This window comes from Pelodiscus sinensis, chromosome 20 (assembly GCF_052426305.1).
Source record: "Pelodiscus sinensis isolate ZL-2025 chromosome 20, ASM5242630v1, whole genome shotgun sequence".
NCBI lineage: Eukaryota > Metazoa > Chordata > Testudines > Trionychidae > Pelodiscus > Pelodiscus sinensis.
This window is the reverse complement of record NC_143071.1, coordinates 4,137,474-4,151,740: the sequence shown is the minus strand read 5'-3', so window position 1 is coordinate 4,151,740 and position 14,267 is coordinate 4,137,474. Positions and strand designations below refer to the sequence as shown.

Below are 14,267 nucleotides of genomic sequence, written 5' to 3'. Positions count from 1 at the left end.
GAAGGCAGGCGCTGCCACCTTGGGAAACGCGTCCCGTCCTGGCACAACACGGGTGTGGAAATGTCCTGCCAGTCCTTGCTCCACGGGTGGCCCTTAGGCGCAGCCTCAGCCCCAGACGCCCCATTTTACCAGTGAGGAAACTGAGGCACCAAGAGGGGAGCTAGGCGCTCACACTATCAAGCCTGGTTTCCTGGGTGTGGCTGTTGTGTTCTGACTATTGGGCCCCGCTGCCTCTCTGTGCTGGTGTGTTACAGTGGGGGGATGGGCTCAGGGGAGGGGGGGAGCCAGCTGACGTGTTACAATGGGGGTATGAGGGTTGTATGCAAGGGGAGGAGCCATGTAAACCTTGCTCCCCCAGATCCCTCCCTGTTTCTCAGCAGCTGTGGGTGCAGGGACGCCCTGCTGGCAGCGTGGGAGGGGGGGTCTAGACAGTGTCAGCCATGGGGCGCTAGCAACCAGCCCTCCCCCCGATAGGGCAGAGGGGCCAAACGAACCCTGCATACCCAGTTGAAATTGAGCAAGCAGGGGGCGGGGAGGGGGAAGTGCTCTGAGGCTAGATGGAGCCGCTGGGCCCACTCACGCACGTACCGATGGCTGCTCACCAGGAGCCCAAGCCAAAGGCAGCGGGAGCCCATCCCCTGTCCATCAGGCCTGCCCCGCAGGTCAGCACCTGGACTAGTCTGTCGCCTGACTCAGTACAGCTCCTGCCAGCCGGGAGTCCCCGGAGAGCGGCACTGTGATGTGCCCCCCCCTCCTCGCCCACTGGGGGACAGTCGCCCCAGGACACACCCAGTCCCGGGCGGCTTTGCCTGAGAAGCCTGCGGCTGACCCAGGACTAGATCCCATCTCATCCCAGACCAAAGCTCTTTCCACGAGGCCCAGCTCCTCGCCTTCCAGCTGGAACAGCTGCCGGATCATTCCTGAACACGGGGCAGGTTCAAGACCGTCCCCGAGAAACGAACAGCAATTCCCCGCTTCAGCCAAGCCCCGAGCAACCTGGCCCTCAGCCTAGGAGGTTGTGGAATCACCATCACTGGAGACATTTAAGGGCAGGTTGGACAGACACCTGTCAGCTGCAGAGGGTGAACTAACTGCAGCCACTTCCCGGGAGAAGGGCTGAAATGCAGAAGAAACAAAACGATGTTTAGAAAACTCCGACCCACCATGAATAGGGCCCCCCGCGCCCCCGATCCCCACCCTTGGAGTTAAAAAACTAACCGTGCTAACATGCTATTGGCCGTTCCTGCTCTATGCCATCTGGCCACCTCTCATAATGATTTCACCTTGGGGTTTTTTTTATGATCTATTTGAAATAAAACCTGGTGCTTTCTGGTGGCGGGGTTGGCTTGCCACGAAAGCAAATGCTGAAGGTAAATATTACAAGGGTGTGAAAGGGTGTTACATGTAGGAGGGAGAAAAATTGTTCTTTGGCTGCTGATAGGACAAGCAGCAATGGCCTTACATTGCAGCATGGGAGATGTAGGGTGGACATTAGGAAAAACTTTCTGTCCGGGTGGTGAAACACTGGAATAAGTTGCCTGGGAAGTTGTGGAATCTCCACCACTGGAGACATTTAAGGGCAGGTTGGACAGACACCTGTCAGGGATGGCCTAGATGGGGCTGGGTCCTGCCGTGAGGGCAGGGGGCTGGACTTGATGACCTCGCGAGGTCCCTTCCAGTTCTAGGGTTTTGTGATTCTACGTGGGGTGTCCAGGAATCACAGGGCGTTGGGTTATTTGCACAGAAATCCTCTTCGTCTCTGGCTGAGCAACAATGGCACCATCGCAGGGAGCTGTGCCTCCCCATGCGCACGGCCTGGGCACTGGTTGTCGCTCTCTGCCCTGGTACAATGCCACAGCTACACGCACGCAGGGTCTTATGCTCCAGCCAGTGGTACAATTGTGTGTGTGTGTGCGCGCGCACCAGTGGTACAATTGTGTGTGTGTGTGTGCGCGCACCAGTGGTACAATTGTGTGTGCGTGTGTGCGCGCACCAGTGGTATAATTGTGTGTGTGTGCGCGCGCATGCCAGTGGTACAATTGTGTGTGTGTGTGTGTGCGCGCACACACCAGTGGTACAATTGTGTGTGTGTGTGTGTATGTGTGCGCACCAGTGGTATGTGTGTGTGTGCACGCCAGTGGTACAATTGTGTGTGTGTGTGTGTGCACGCGTGCCAGTGGTACAATTCTGAGTGTGTGTGTGTGCGTGCGCACCAGTGGTACAATTCTGTGTGTGTGCGTGCCAGTGGTACAATTGTGTGTGTGTGTGCGCGCCAGTGGTACAATTCTGTGTGTGTGTGTGTCTGTGCGCGCCAGTGGTACAATTCTGAGTGTGTGTGCGTGCGCGCCAGTGGTACAATTGTGTGTGTGTGCGCGTGCGTGCGCGCCAGTGGTACAATTGTGTGTGTGTGTGTGTGTGTCCCTCCCTGCGTGCAGCTTCGTTATAAATACAATGTGGAGTGGCAGGTGCACTCAGTTCAGTTTTCTCACAGAGGTTGCCGGGACCAGCAATGACTCCAGTGAAACCCAGCGGCACCACTGCGGAGCCAGCCCTGTGGCATGCGGCCTGGGCACTGCTCCCGAATAAAGCGGCCCTGCGCCAAGCTCTCCTGGCGGAGTGGCTGGGCGGGCGTCTCCGTGCGCCACTCATTGGGGGCGAGGGCCCAAAGCGTTACGCGGTGCACAGGCCTCCGGCCGGCTGTCTCCATAGGCGGGGGGAGAGGTGCGCCTGGTGGCAGAAGCAGCCCAGCGGCCGTGGGGCTCTCGCTACGTAGGCTGAGCGTGGGGCTGGAAAGCAGCCCCGGGGTCTCCTGGAAGGGGTCTGGGGCAGGCTCATTCACCAAGCGACCGGGGCTGGGAAAGACGCCCCAGGAAGGCCGCTGGCTCCATGATGCGTTGCCGTGGAAACGGCAGAAGCTCCATGCAGGGGCTGCCAGGCCGGCGCTGGGAGGGGGGCAGCCCTGGGTTTGTCACACACTGGACTTGGCATTGCATGGCGCCTGCCCTTCCGCTCTCCTCCCCCCCCCCCCCCCCCGCTGGCCTGGCTGAGTGCTCTAGCGCCTGGACCCCCCCCCCCTCGCATCCCATTCCAGCTGCAAACGCATCTTGTCCGACAGCCAATAACGGGGGCCACTTAGGACCCCTGTCCTGAGGCTGCTTCGGTGGCTGGTTTCAGTCCCCTCCCCCTTCGCCCCCCCAGCACTCGCTGCTCTTCCGCCTCCCCCCACCCCTGTGGCTTGATCTCCCCCCCCGTCCCAGCTGGGCTCCCTCTGCACGGGGGGAGGATGGGAGTCTATAAAGCCCCTTTCCACCGGCCTTCCCAGACCTCCAGCAGCCCTTCGAGTCGTTACACTCCCCGGCCTCCTTCTGGGCCCCCTTAAGCCGACGCCTTTCCAGTCAAACGCGGTCAGGAGCAACGCACGAAGGCCCCTTCCCCCCGCGCACACTCTGCCTGCTTGCAGCCGAGGGGCAGCGCTGTGGAGGGGGGGCACGGTTTGCTGGGCGGCCCCATCAGCACCACCACCTTCCAAGGAGGCCAGCAGGCTCTAGGTGCGGGCCAGGGGTGAAAGGAACTCAAATGTCTTATGGGGCTGCCTATTGCAACCGGCATCCCTGCCAGCGCTTTCAAGAGCTCCCTGCTGGCTTTTGCCGCAGCTCAGCCTGTTCTTGCTGGAGCGGCGCACCGGGGTGCACCCCTTTACTTTCACCTCGGGTGGGGCCACTAGCGGCTCAGCAGCCCACAGGGGCTATGGCAGGCTGTGTTGGCAGGGCTCTGCCGTGGCCAGGCTGGGGTTTCACTTCATGCCCGCATGAGCAGGAGCCAAGGGGCAGGAAAAGAGACAGGCTGACAACTCTTCTGCCTGCCCTGATCTCGGAGCAGTGTTGCCAGCTGATGGAAAGCTAAGAGGAAAGGTGGCAGAAAGGGAAATCCCAGCTCTTTTCCAGGGCTTTCGACCCAGGGCTCCGTAGCCGACGTGACGTTCTCAGGCAAGATGCCCTCTAATGTTTTCCCATCCATGTGCAGGATAAATTTTGCTATGTGCACCAAGGCATGTGTGGAGGTGCACCACCTAAAGAAACACATGCTGACGGTTGTGGGCACTCTGCTAATCAGCGGGCGGCATTCGAATCTCTCCTGGGTGGCTGCCCAAGTGCTGAGTTTATGGGAAATGCTGTTCCCACGATGCAAAACCAAAATGCAAATAACGCCGGAGCGCTTCACAGCTTGTCAGGCAACGAGGGCCTTTGTGAGCATCTGGTCCGACCTCCTGCCGTGACACAGGCCAGAGACCCGCACCCAGGCATCTTGGCATCCGGCCTGTAACTCCCATTTGTACTAGAGCAGACCTCTGGAATGAAATCCATCACATGAGAAGGCTCCACCCCCTTCTCTTGCTGAGAGAGTCAATTCCCCCTCTCGCCCTCGCCTAAAAATGTACAACTTACTTCTAGTGGGAGTTTGTCCAGTTTCAGCTTCCAGCCCCAGGACCTCGTTAGGCCATTAGGTGCTAGATTAACGAGCCATCTGCTCTGAGAAAACTTTCCCAGGTAGGGACTGTGATCGCATCTCCTCTCAGCCATCCTCAAACCGAATGACTTTCCTCGCACATTCTAAGCCCCGTGTCCCAGACCGGGCACCGCTTCTGTAGCCCTTGGCTTTTCCAGCGGACCCCGGAGCAGGACAGAATATCCATGAAACAGGCTCACTGGCAGAAGCCGCTTGCTGTTCCCTGCTGTATCCATGTTTGCCTGTGTTCTCTCAACTGCAGCCTTGCGCCAGGAATTGGTGTGGAGTCACGGCCATAGCATCCTTTTCGGCGTCCCTGCATTCCTGGAGAGCGTTACCTCCCCTACCCCGTGACCCACGGCCTTTGTTCCCAGATGTAGGTCCTTGCACCGGGCAGTAGTAAAATGCAGGCTGTTCCAATAAGCCACATGAACGTGTGATCTATCTCCATTGAGCGTCAGCTGCACACGTCATCCGCCACGATTTTATCTTTTCTCCCAGATCACAAAGATATTGAATGACATTGGGCCATGAACCGAGTCTTGGGACTGCCCTTCCCCACCCTCGGATAATGGGTCTTCATTTACAGTGTATGTGGGCCAGGCAATTAACCGGCTTCTAGTCCATGTCATATGGGCTACGTGGCTGAGTCCTGTCTGGCCAGGCAAAGGACACCAGCTGTGTGAACCTCTTTGTCCATGTGATTCCTTCTTTCTGTCCTGACCCTGGCTGTGGGCTCTGGGCACAGGGATGGTAGGATAGGCATCAATGCTGCACAGGAAGGCGTTTGCACATCTGACCTCCCCACTTGAACCCACGTCAGGCTGTTTACACTACAGAGTTTTTGCGGAAAAACAGGTGTTTTTCCGCAAAAACTCACGGCGCGTCCACACCTCAAGCGCATTTTTGTGCAAGTAAATCAAAAGCTCAGGAGGTTTTTGCACAATTGGTAATCCTCATTCTCCGAGGAAGAGTTCTTGTGCAAAAAGGCGTGTGTGGACGGGGAAGAGGGTTTTTTTGTGAGGGAAGAGGAGAAAGCACAGGTGCCCTGGTGGCCATTCTGTCCATAGCAATCACTGCTTACTTGCAAGAGAGCGTCCATTCAGTCTGGACACTCCCTTTCGAAAAGGCACATCGCTTTTTCGATGCGCTTCTGCAGTGGGGACGCGCTCTTGCGCGAGAAGGTTTTGCAGAAGATCTCTTCCCACAAAAGCTTCTTGCGCAAAAAGCCTGCAGTCTAGACGTAGCCCGTGTGGGGAGTTTGAGATCAGCTGGGGGCACGTGTGAGGTGCTGCCCAGGCAGGGTACCCCCCCGACTTCAGCGGGGGCCCTCTGCATCCAGAGTGACCTGCCCCCATTCACCCCACGGAGAAACCAGCCCGGCTGTGAATGGGTCTGGAATCTGCAAATTAAACTCCCAGCCTTCCCCCCTGCGAGTGTTTATTGCCTATTTCCTGGCCCTAGGCTAACCCTTTCAAGTGAGCAACCAAATCTGCCATTGGCCTGCAAGTCAGGGTCAGTGTCCTCTCCTTGAATTAGAAGGGACAGATGAAATCCAGGGCTTGAGGGAAGCCCCCAGTCATTGCTGGTGGTGGTGGGGGGGTGCAATTTAGCTGCCTTTCCGTGAGGGGGGGTGACACTCCCAGCTCTGGCACTGTCTCAGGGCCTGGCGCCAGCCCGGCTGACCAGTGCCAGGAGCCATTTTCCGTCCCTGCTCTCCACGAAGGGGTCGTTAGCCCATTGGACGCATTCCTCTCCCGCCCCTGCTGTGCCAACGCATCGTAGGTCGGCCTCATGGCCCCACGCAGGCCGCAACGTTTTTTGCAGCCCGCCATGTTGCTGCCCTCGTCTTCAGGCACAGGCTAGGCTGGCGGCGGGACCTTGAACACGGCACTCACCTTTGGTAGAATCATAGAATCATAGAATAATAGGACTGGAAGGGACCTCAAGAGGTCATCGAGTCCAGCCCCCCGCCCTCAAGGCAGGACCACGCTCCGTCTACACCATCCCTGACAGATGTCTATCTAACCTGTTCTTAAATATCTCCAGAGAGGGAGATTCCACCACCTCCCTTGGCAATTTATTCCAATATTTGACCACCCTGCCAAGCAGGGGTACAATCTCAGGCTGCGTCGTCGGAAGGCTCGGCTCCGTAATGCTCCACCAGGAGGAACTTGAGTGTAGACGAGACTCTAGCGGTGCTGGGATTTTACCCTGTGCTGGCTGGCTTGGCCTGCATCCGCAGCATCGGTCCCCATTTCACATCCCTCCGGCCAACGCTTGGGATAACCATTGGTCAGCCAGACACCACCACTCCTTCTCCACCCACCTCAACGTAGGAGCGAGAGAGACCCCATGGGCCACAACGACTTAGCCCCATCACTCTCCCTTGCAGGAGCACGCCTGCAGCTGGGACAGTTGGGGTGATTCCAGCTCCATCCCTTTCAGAAAAAGTTTAGAAAAGGGCAACAAAAATAATGAGGGGTTTGGAACGGCTGCCATATGCAGAGAGATTAAAAAGACTGGAACTTTTCAGCATAGAAAAGAGGAGACTCAGGGGGATATGATAGAATCGTGACGGGTATGGAGAAAGTGAATAAGGAGAAGTTATTTACTTGTTCCCACAATATACGAACGAGGGGTCACCCAATGAAATGAATAGGCAGCAGGTTGAAAACAAACAAAAGACATTTTTCTTCATGCAGCGCACAGTCAACCTGTGGAACTCCTCGCCAGAGGATGTGGTGAAGGCCAGGACTTGAACAGGGTTCAAAAAAGAGCGAGATAGATTCATGGAGGAGAGATCCATCAATGGATGTGAGCCACGATGGGCCGGGATGGTGTCCTCAGCCTCTGTGTGTCAGAAGCTGAGAATGGGTGACAAGGGAGGGATCACTGGATGATTTCCTCTTCTGTTTGCTCCCTCTGGGGCATTTGGCATTGGTCAGAGAAAGAAGACAGGACACTGGGTGTCACGTTATTGGATTGTGAGGGGAGCAGCCGGGTCACTGATGCACCCATGGGGGGGTGTTTGCCCCAAAAGTGGTACAAAGGGGGCCATGTGACGGGTCAAACAAAAGCTACTTTCTTCTGATTCTGTATTGGCTCTTCATAGATCTGTATAATGTCTGCTTGTGGAGTTAGGAATCCGTAATCTGTATGGAGACTGGAAGTCTCTCTGAACGTGCTTGAGTATTGGGCAAAGCTCGGCCTATGGACATGCTAATTAGCGAGGCCCTGTGGGACAATGGCACTCAATAGGCCAAGGACACACCTCAAGAATGAGGGCTGACACCTAAGGGCGGCCAGCAGGGATCACAGGGATAAGATGCTGGCCAGGTGACCTGCTGCAGCCAAGGAGAGACCAGGAAGGAAGGATAAATAGACCATGTGGTCGACTCCATATTGGTCTTCAGATCTGCTTCTGACCCCAGATGCGGCCTCGCAGGGAATCATGAGCCGGGAAGAACAGTAGATCCATCCTGCTATAGGATGAGCAACAAGGACTGTTAAGCCAGCAGCTGTGACATCTCTGCTAGAGCCTGCATCGAGAACTGGGAGATTCAATACATGTAATGTATGATTCTTTAGCAACCTCACTCTCAGGCTTTTCTTTCTCGTAGCAATAAACCTTTAGATGTTAGATGCTAAAGGATTGGCTCAGCGTGATTTGTGGGTAAGATCCGGAGGGTAAATTGACTTGGGATCTGTGGCTGGTTTCTTGTAAATGGACAGAACTTGTTCGGGGTAGGTGGAATTGGGTGCTAGGACCCCCCCACCTGTGTATGAGGCCCGGGGCCATCTGGGGCACTGATATTGCTGGGGTGTCGGAGGGGTTTTGCTCATGAGGCTTCAGGCAGGCAGCTGAAGCGCTCGGTGGGACTGGTTTGTGGCCTGTTTGGAAAGGTCACCAGTCTGGGGGCTATAAGGAGCCCCTAGTTTGAGCAATTCGCCCTGAGCGGATGCCCTCAGCTGTGCCCAGACCCGGCCCGGTCCGTCACACTGGGCTAGATGGACTTTGGTGTTAGCCAGTGTGGTCGTTCTTATGTTCGTTCAGCAGGTTACAGGGTTCTTCCTGAGCAGCGCTCTCTACTTTTGGGGGAGAGAAATAAAAAAACAAAACCAAAACAACCCCACAACCCATTCCAGTGCTCTTGATTCTTTATTCAAGGGACCCAGCACCCCCGGCTCAGCCCTCTGTCAACCCGACAGTGCAGAGAATGTGCAAGGATGGGTGAGGGCAGGTGGGGCGCAATGGATGCAGCTATGTCACCCACGGTCACAGCTCCGGACCCCCACGCCCCTCCGCAGGGCAAGGACACAGAGAGCGCCAGCTCGACCCTCCAGCTGGTATTTTGCGCCCAGGAGGAAGGGAAGACGGCGAAGACGTTCGGGATCCAGCTGACGGGTAGGCACTGTGTGTGTTTTGCAATGCTGAAAATCACCACCGCCAAAGATCCCCTCCCCTCGCATCCTCCCCCCCAACCTGTGCCCTCAAGTACAACACCACATAAAGGCTGCGGCTGCCAATCCGCCCCGCTGGCACCACCCTGACCCTGCCCCTGGGTTCTGCTGGAGTTCAAGGGGCAGCATCCGGCCCACGCCAGGAGAGGACCACGTTGTAGTCGGAACGTGCATCTCGCCCCTCTCCCCGGAACCACCCGGGGCATTTTCCTTTCCTTCCCGTCTCCGGAGCGGGGTCCAGGGCGGAAGAAATGAGCTGCTGCTGCGAACGGAAAGTAGGTGCCACCCTGCCCGGGTCACCCGCCCTGCAGTGCAGTTTGGCCGCAGAGGTCCCCTCGCCAACGGGCAGCGCTGCTCTCCTGGGATGAGGAGGCTGGCAGGGGATGTCTCCTTCAGAAGACGGATCATGACGCCAGTGTCCCCCCCCCCCAAAATCCGCTCTCTACCCCCCCTGTCCTGCAGCAGAGCAGCCAAAGAAACAGCCGCGTACGGGCTCCGTGGTCACACGTTTCCACGTGAGTGGAAAGGAGACGAGAGTGGCAGAGGCAGGACCGGCCAGCAGAGTGGGTAGCCTTGCAACCCATGGGGGAGTCAGGGCCCGTGGGCGTCATTCCCACCCAACACGGAGCAGGAGCGGCGCTGCTCCCATCCCACGGCCGGCTCGGCAGCGCTGGGACGAGGACCGTTGGCGGAGGTTCATTGGTTGAAGTCTTGTGTGATCACGCTGGCCCACGGCCCTTGCACGCCCTGCTCCTTCGCACGCGAGCTGGCCGGCCCCTCAGGGATCGCACAAGGAAAGCTTTGGCCAAAAAGGAATGGGGCTGTCCTGTCAGCAGAGGCCCTTGTGGAAATCTGCCTGCGAAGAGCCAGCGTCTGGTGGAGACACCAGCGTCCGGTGGAGACACCAGCATCCTGTGGAGACACCAGTGTCCGGTGGAGACACCAGCCTCGGCCGGGTGCCTGGCTGCAGTCCTTCACTCTGCGACCTGCCTCGCTGTGTCCCAGCCTCCCAGAGAAGAGAAGGCCCCTCCAGACAGACTCGTGGCCCCACAAGCCTTTGCAAAGGTCCTTCAAAGGGGTTCCTCTTCCAAAGGGCTCTCCGCGCCTCTGGAAGCGGCAAATGATAAGAAACAGAACGGGGACCGCTTGTCTCCTGCTGGCCAGCGCCGGGCGCGCTCTGCCGGGCGTCTGCTTCGCCTCGGGAAAAGTCACTCCAGGCGTAAACGTGGGCGGGGGGTCGTTTTGTCCTTTTCTCACTTTTCTTTCTCTCTTTTGAAACCATCAAACGAAAGAGGAAAATCCGGCAATGGGGGCTCGGGAGCCCGGCGCCAGGCTGCTGGGGGGGCGGTACAAGGTGTTCTGCTGGCTGGGGGGGTTGATGGGAGTCTGGGGGGTGGGAGTCCTACTGACTTTGGGCCGGAAGAGGCTGCCTTGCTGGGTGCTGGTGCTGTTGGACAGGGGGCAGTGGTCGGGGTCGCCCGAGTCGCTCTCCGTGTAGCTGTAGGCCTGGGCCCGCGAGAGGCCCTTCTGCTGGCGCCGCCAGGAGTTGTAGTAGGTGGGGTCGCTGATGTAGTGGTTGACGAAGGAATGGGCCTTCTGGTGGTTCTGGTCCACTTCGTACTCGCTGTCGCTCCCCTGCGGAGACAGAGCGCTGGGTTGCCTCAGGCCCGGCCCCGCCCGCCCGCCCGCAGGGACACGGAGCTGGCACTTGCTGAGGGGGGTCCTGCCGGGCGGGGCCAGCATCAGGCACCGGGGCGGCCTTGGGAGAGGCAGCTCGGGAACCGTGAGCCTACGTGACGTCAGAGACCTGCCCCCGACTCCTTCACCCACCTGCCCCAGGCTGGGCGGGGAGGGGGGGCAGCAGCTCCCATGGGAGCACCGGCATGAGGCCAGGGCGATCCCAGGGGAGAGACTGAAGGGAGGGAGGGTCAGAATCAGGCCCTGTGGGAGCTGGTGATAGGGAGAGAACAACCAGACCCAGCACCCAGCCCAGCCCAGCCCAGCCCAGCGATCAGACCCAGCACCCGCCCAGGCCGGCACCTCTCCCCCAGCACCCACCCCACCCCAGCATCCCCCCCCAGCACCCGCCCCGGCCGGCACCTCTCCCCCAGCACGCACCCCACCCCAGCATCCCCCCCCAGCACCCGCCCCGGCCGGCACCTCTCCCCCAGCACGCACCCCACCCCAGCATCACCCCCCAGCACCCGCCCTGGCCCGGCACCTCTCCCCCAGCACCCACCCCACCCCAGCATCCCCCCCCAGCACCCGCCCTGGCCCAGCACCTCTCCCCCAGCACCCACCCCACCCCAGCATCCCCCCCAGCACCCGCCCTGGCCCGGCACCTCTCCCCCAGCACCCACCCCATGTCAGCATCCCCCTCCAGCGCCCGCCCTGGCTCGGCACCTCTCCCCCAGCGCCTAGGCCCAGGGCTCTCCTCCCTGGGAACAGCTGAACTATTTGGTCAGCGGGCACAGGGAGGAGGGCCGGGAGGAGCAGAGAACTCAGGCAGAGGCTGGCTTGGCTCAGGTCCCTCCTTTCAACTCATCCCCTGCTTTCCATAATTGAATTCAGCTCCCTCCTTCAGGGGAGGCACAATGGGCCCTTTCATCGAGGAGCCGGGCCAGGCCAGGAAAGCGATCAAGCGACAGCTTTCAGCTCCCTCGGCTCTTAACAGCTCCTCAAAGGCACTCCAGGGCGATCGGGCGAAGGGGGATTCGCTAGGCCGGGCCCAGAACTTCGGGGCGAGGGGGGGCTGTGAAGCCGCGGAGAGCTGGCAGCCCCCAGTCGCCGGTTCCCCTCCGCGGCTCCGAACCCCACGTGTGCCCCAGGCTCAGGTGATGGGAAGGGCCTTGTGCCAGGACGGAAGGCGCCTGAGAATTCCCAGCTGGGCTGCAAATGCCCCGTGTAACCAGCCCCGCCCGCCTGGGCCCCATCTCTCCTGCAGGAAGAAAAACCCAGCCTTTGGCTTTCCCCTCGGCGTGGGGCTACACAGCACCCCTCTGCGGCCTGCTTTTCGGGGCCCCCCCCTCTCGTGGTGCCCTCGGGGAGCTTGGTGCTCAGGCAGCCTGCAGCCCGCCTCTCCCCCCGCTCTGGCTCCCCCTCCCCTTCCCAGCGCTCTGCGTGGCCCCCCAGCCACAGCCCCCCAAGGCGGGGGGAGGAAAGAGCCGGTTGTCCCGTCCTCAGAGCCAGCGTCCCACCCCCATTGCTGCGGCCGCGGAAAGGAGTCTTGAGTGTGAGCGAAAGGACAAAGGGGCCTTGAGCCAGATCCCTGCTACTCCGGAGTATCCCCCGACTCAGCGTGGACCATCCCCTGCTCCGGGGCTCCGGCGGGTCCTGAGCCTTGCTCAGCAGGGATGCCGTAGCCTCGCCCCGGTGAGGGGAACCCGGCGCAGAGTGAGAGCGTTGCCGGAGTGGGGTGTGTAGGCCCAGGCCCCCTGAGGTGCCGCATGGCTGGACAGCCCCCCCGGCGTCACACCCAGGGGCCGGGCGGCTGCACGCAGCTCTGAGAGCCGAGCGGCAGGGTCTGGGGCCGCCTCACCGTCACTCTCAGTCGGCCTGATGGAGCGGGGGCTCCGTGGGGCCGGCTGAATCTCAGCCCCCAGGGCCACGGCAGGACAGGGGCTGGTTTAGGCCGGCCTCGTGAATGGCCAATGCCAGCAGCATCCGTGCCTGGAAACGCACGGCCGGAGTCCTGGGGCCCTTCACCTGCAGGGCAGCTAAGGAAGGGGGGAGAAGAACCCGCTGTCATGCTAGCTACCCCCCAGCAGGGGTGGGGGGCGTGTCAGACGGGGACGCAGGCCTCCCTGGGGTCCCGGAGCCGATGGTCCCTTGGCAGGGAGCTGGGGTGGCCCAGTGCAGCACACACCAGCGTGGAGAGAGCCGGCGGTGCGGCCCTGCGGTACCTTCCCCGGGTGTATCCGGCATCCGGCAGTGCCCGCAGGTCGGTCCCAGCCCAACCTGATCCCGGCCTCCTGGACCCAGGCTCAAACCCCCACTAAGCGAGCCCACCCCCAGCAAGGGGAACGCCAGAGACCCGCTGGCCACGCGGGCAGCCTGTCTGAGCAGCGAAGCAGGGGCTTGTGGGTGCATCTGCCACCTGCCCAGGTGCTGTGCCCGGGAGGGCAGAACAAACAGCCCCGCGGGCACATGCCAGGGCCCAGGGGTTTTGTGTTGGTCCGGCCCAGCTGAGATGCTGAACCACAGCCCAGGTGCTTGGAGGTGGGGGGGGGTTGGTACCGGGTGCTGCCTGAGGCCGTGGTGCTGCCCAGCATGCACGGGGGCAGCCTGCAAACAGCGTTCACCCCACGGCGGGATCCTTTAGGGGTGTCTGCCCCACGGCGGGATCCTTTAGGAGAATACGCCCCACGGCGGGATCCTTTAGGGGCGTCCGCCCCACGGCGGGATCCTTTAGGGGTGTACGCCCCATGGTGGGATCCTTTAGGAGAATACGCCCCATGGTGGGATCCTTTAGGAGAATACGCCCCACGGTGGGATCCTTTAGGAGTGTACGCCCCATGGCGGGATCCTTTAGGGGCATACGCCCCACGGCAGGATCCTTTAGGAGAATACGCCCCATGGCGGGATCCTTTAGGGGCATACGCCCCACGGCGGGATCCTTTAGGAGAATACGCCCCATGGTGGGATCCTTTAGGAGAATACGCCCCACGGCGGGATCCTTTAGGAGAATACGCCCCACGGCGGGATCCTTTAGGACTGTACGCCCCACGGCTGGAGCGCCAGGCTGCAAAGGGGCTTCTGCCAGGAATGAATCGGGGGTGTATCGTTCCTCCCTCTCCCAGCGTGCACTGGGGGACGCTCCTCTCTCTGTCGTGCCCCTGAACCCCTTTACAGGGTGGGGGAGGGACTGAGGACGAGGGATGCTGCTGACAGAGGGGACGGGCATTGCGGGGGGAGGATGGGGGCAGCCAACCTGGGGAGCCCCAGGCAGCAGGTGCGAGGGGCAATGGCCGTATGGGGTGGCCTGTCTGACTCCGACCCCCACCCCTCGGCCTGCAGACACCCCTCACCCTCCGGCCAGGCTCAGCACGTGCTCTTGGTCCTGCCCTGCTGAGCTGAGAGCCCAGGCCGGCCTCACCTGGGAGTCGGAGATCTCGGAGGGCTTCTCCGTCAGGCTGCTGCTGTCGGCCGGGATGAGGTCGTTGTACTTGGTGACGTCCTCGTCGGAGTAATGCAGGCTCCCGGGGCTGGGCCGCGGCGGGGACCTCGGCAGGGACACGGACGCTCTACGTGTCGTTCGGAAAGGGGGCGCCCTGGCGCGGGAGCCCCAGCCGCCCCTG

General features: G+C 60.5%; 1 protein-coding gene across 4 annotated transcripts in view; it reads right to left on the bottom strand.

Annotated features, from left to right (window-relative positions):
* Nucleotides 1-7,007: 7,007 nt before the first annotated feature.
* SDK2 (sidekick cell adhesion molecule 2) overlaps nt 7,008-14,267 on the bottom strand; it is a 181,258-nt gene continuing 173,998 nt past the window's right edge. For 3 of the 4 annotated variants that reach the window (XM_075904029.2, XM_075904031.2, XM_075904032.2), the window contains 2 exons: nt 14,066-14,192; nt 7,034-10,605 (listed from right to left, as the gene is read on the bottom strand). In XM_075904029.2, coding sequence (XP_075760144.2) covers nt 10,252-10,605; nt 14,066-14,192 — 481 coding nt within the window. In that variant the 3' untranslated portion in view covers nt 7,034-10,251. Of the gene's footprint in view, nt 10,606-14,065; nt 14,193-14,267 lie in introns of all 4 variants that reach the window. The other variant, XM_075904030.2, reaches the window with a different exon arrangement.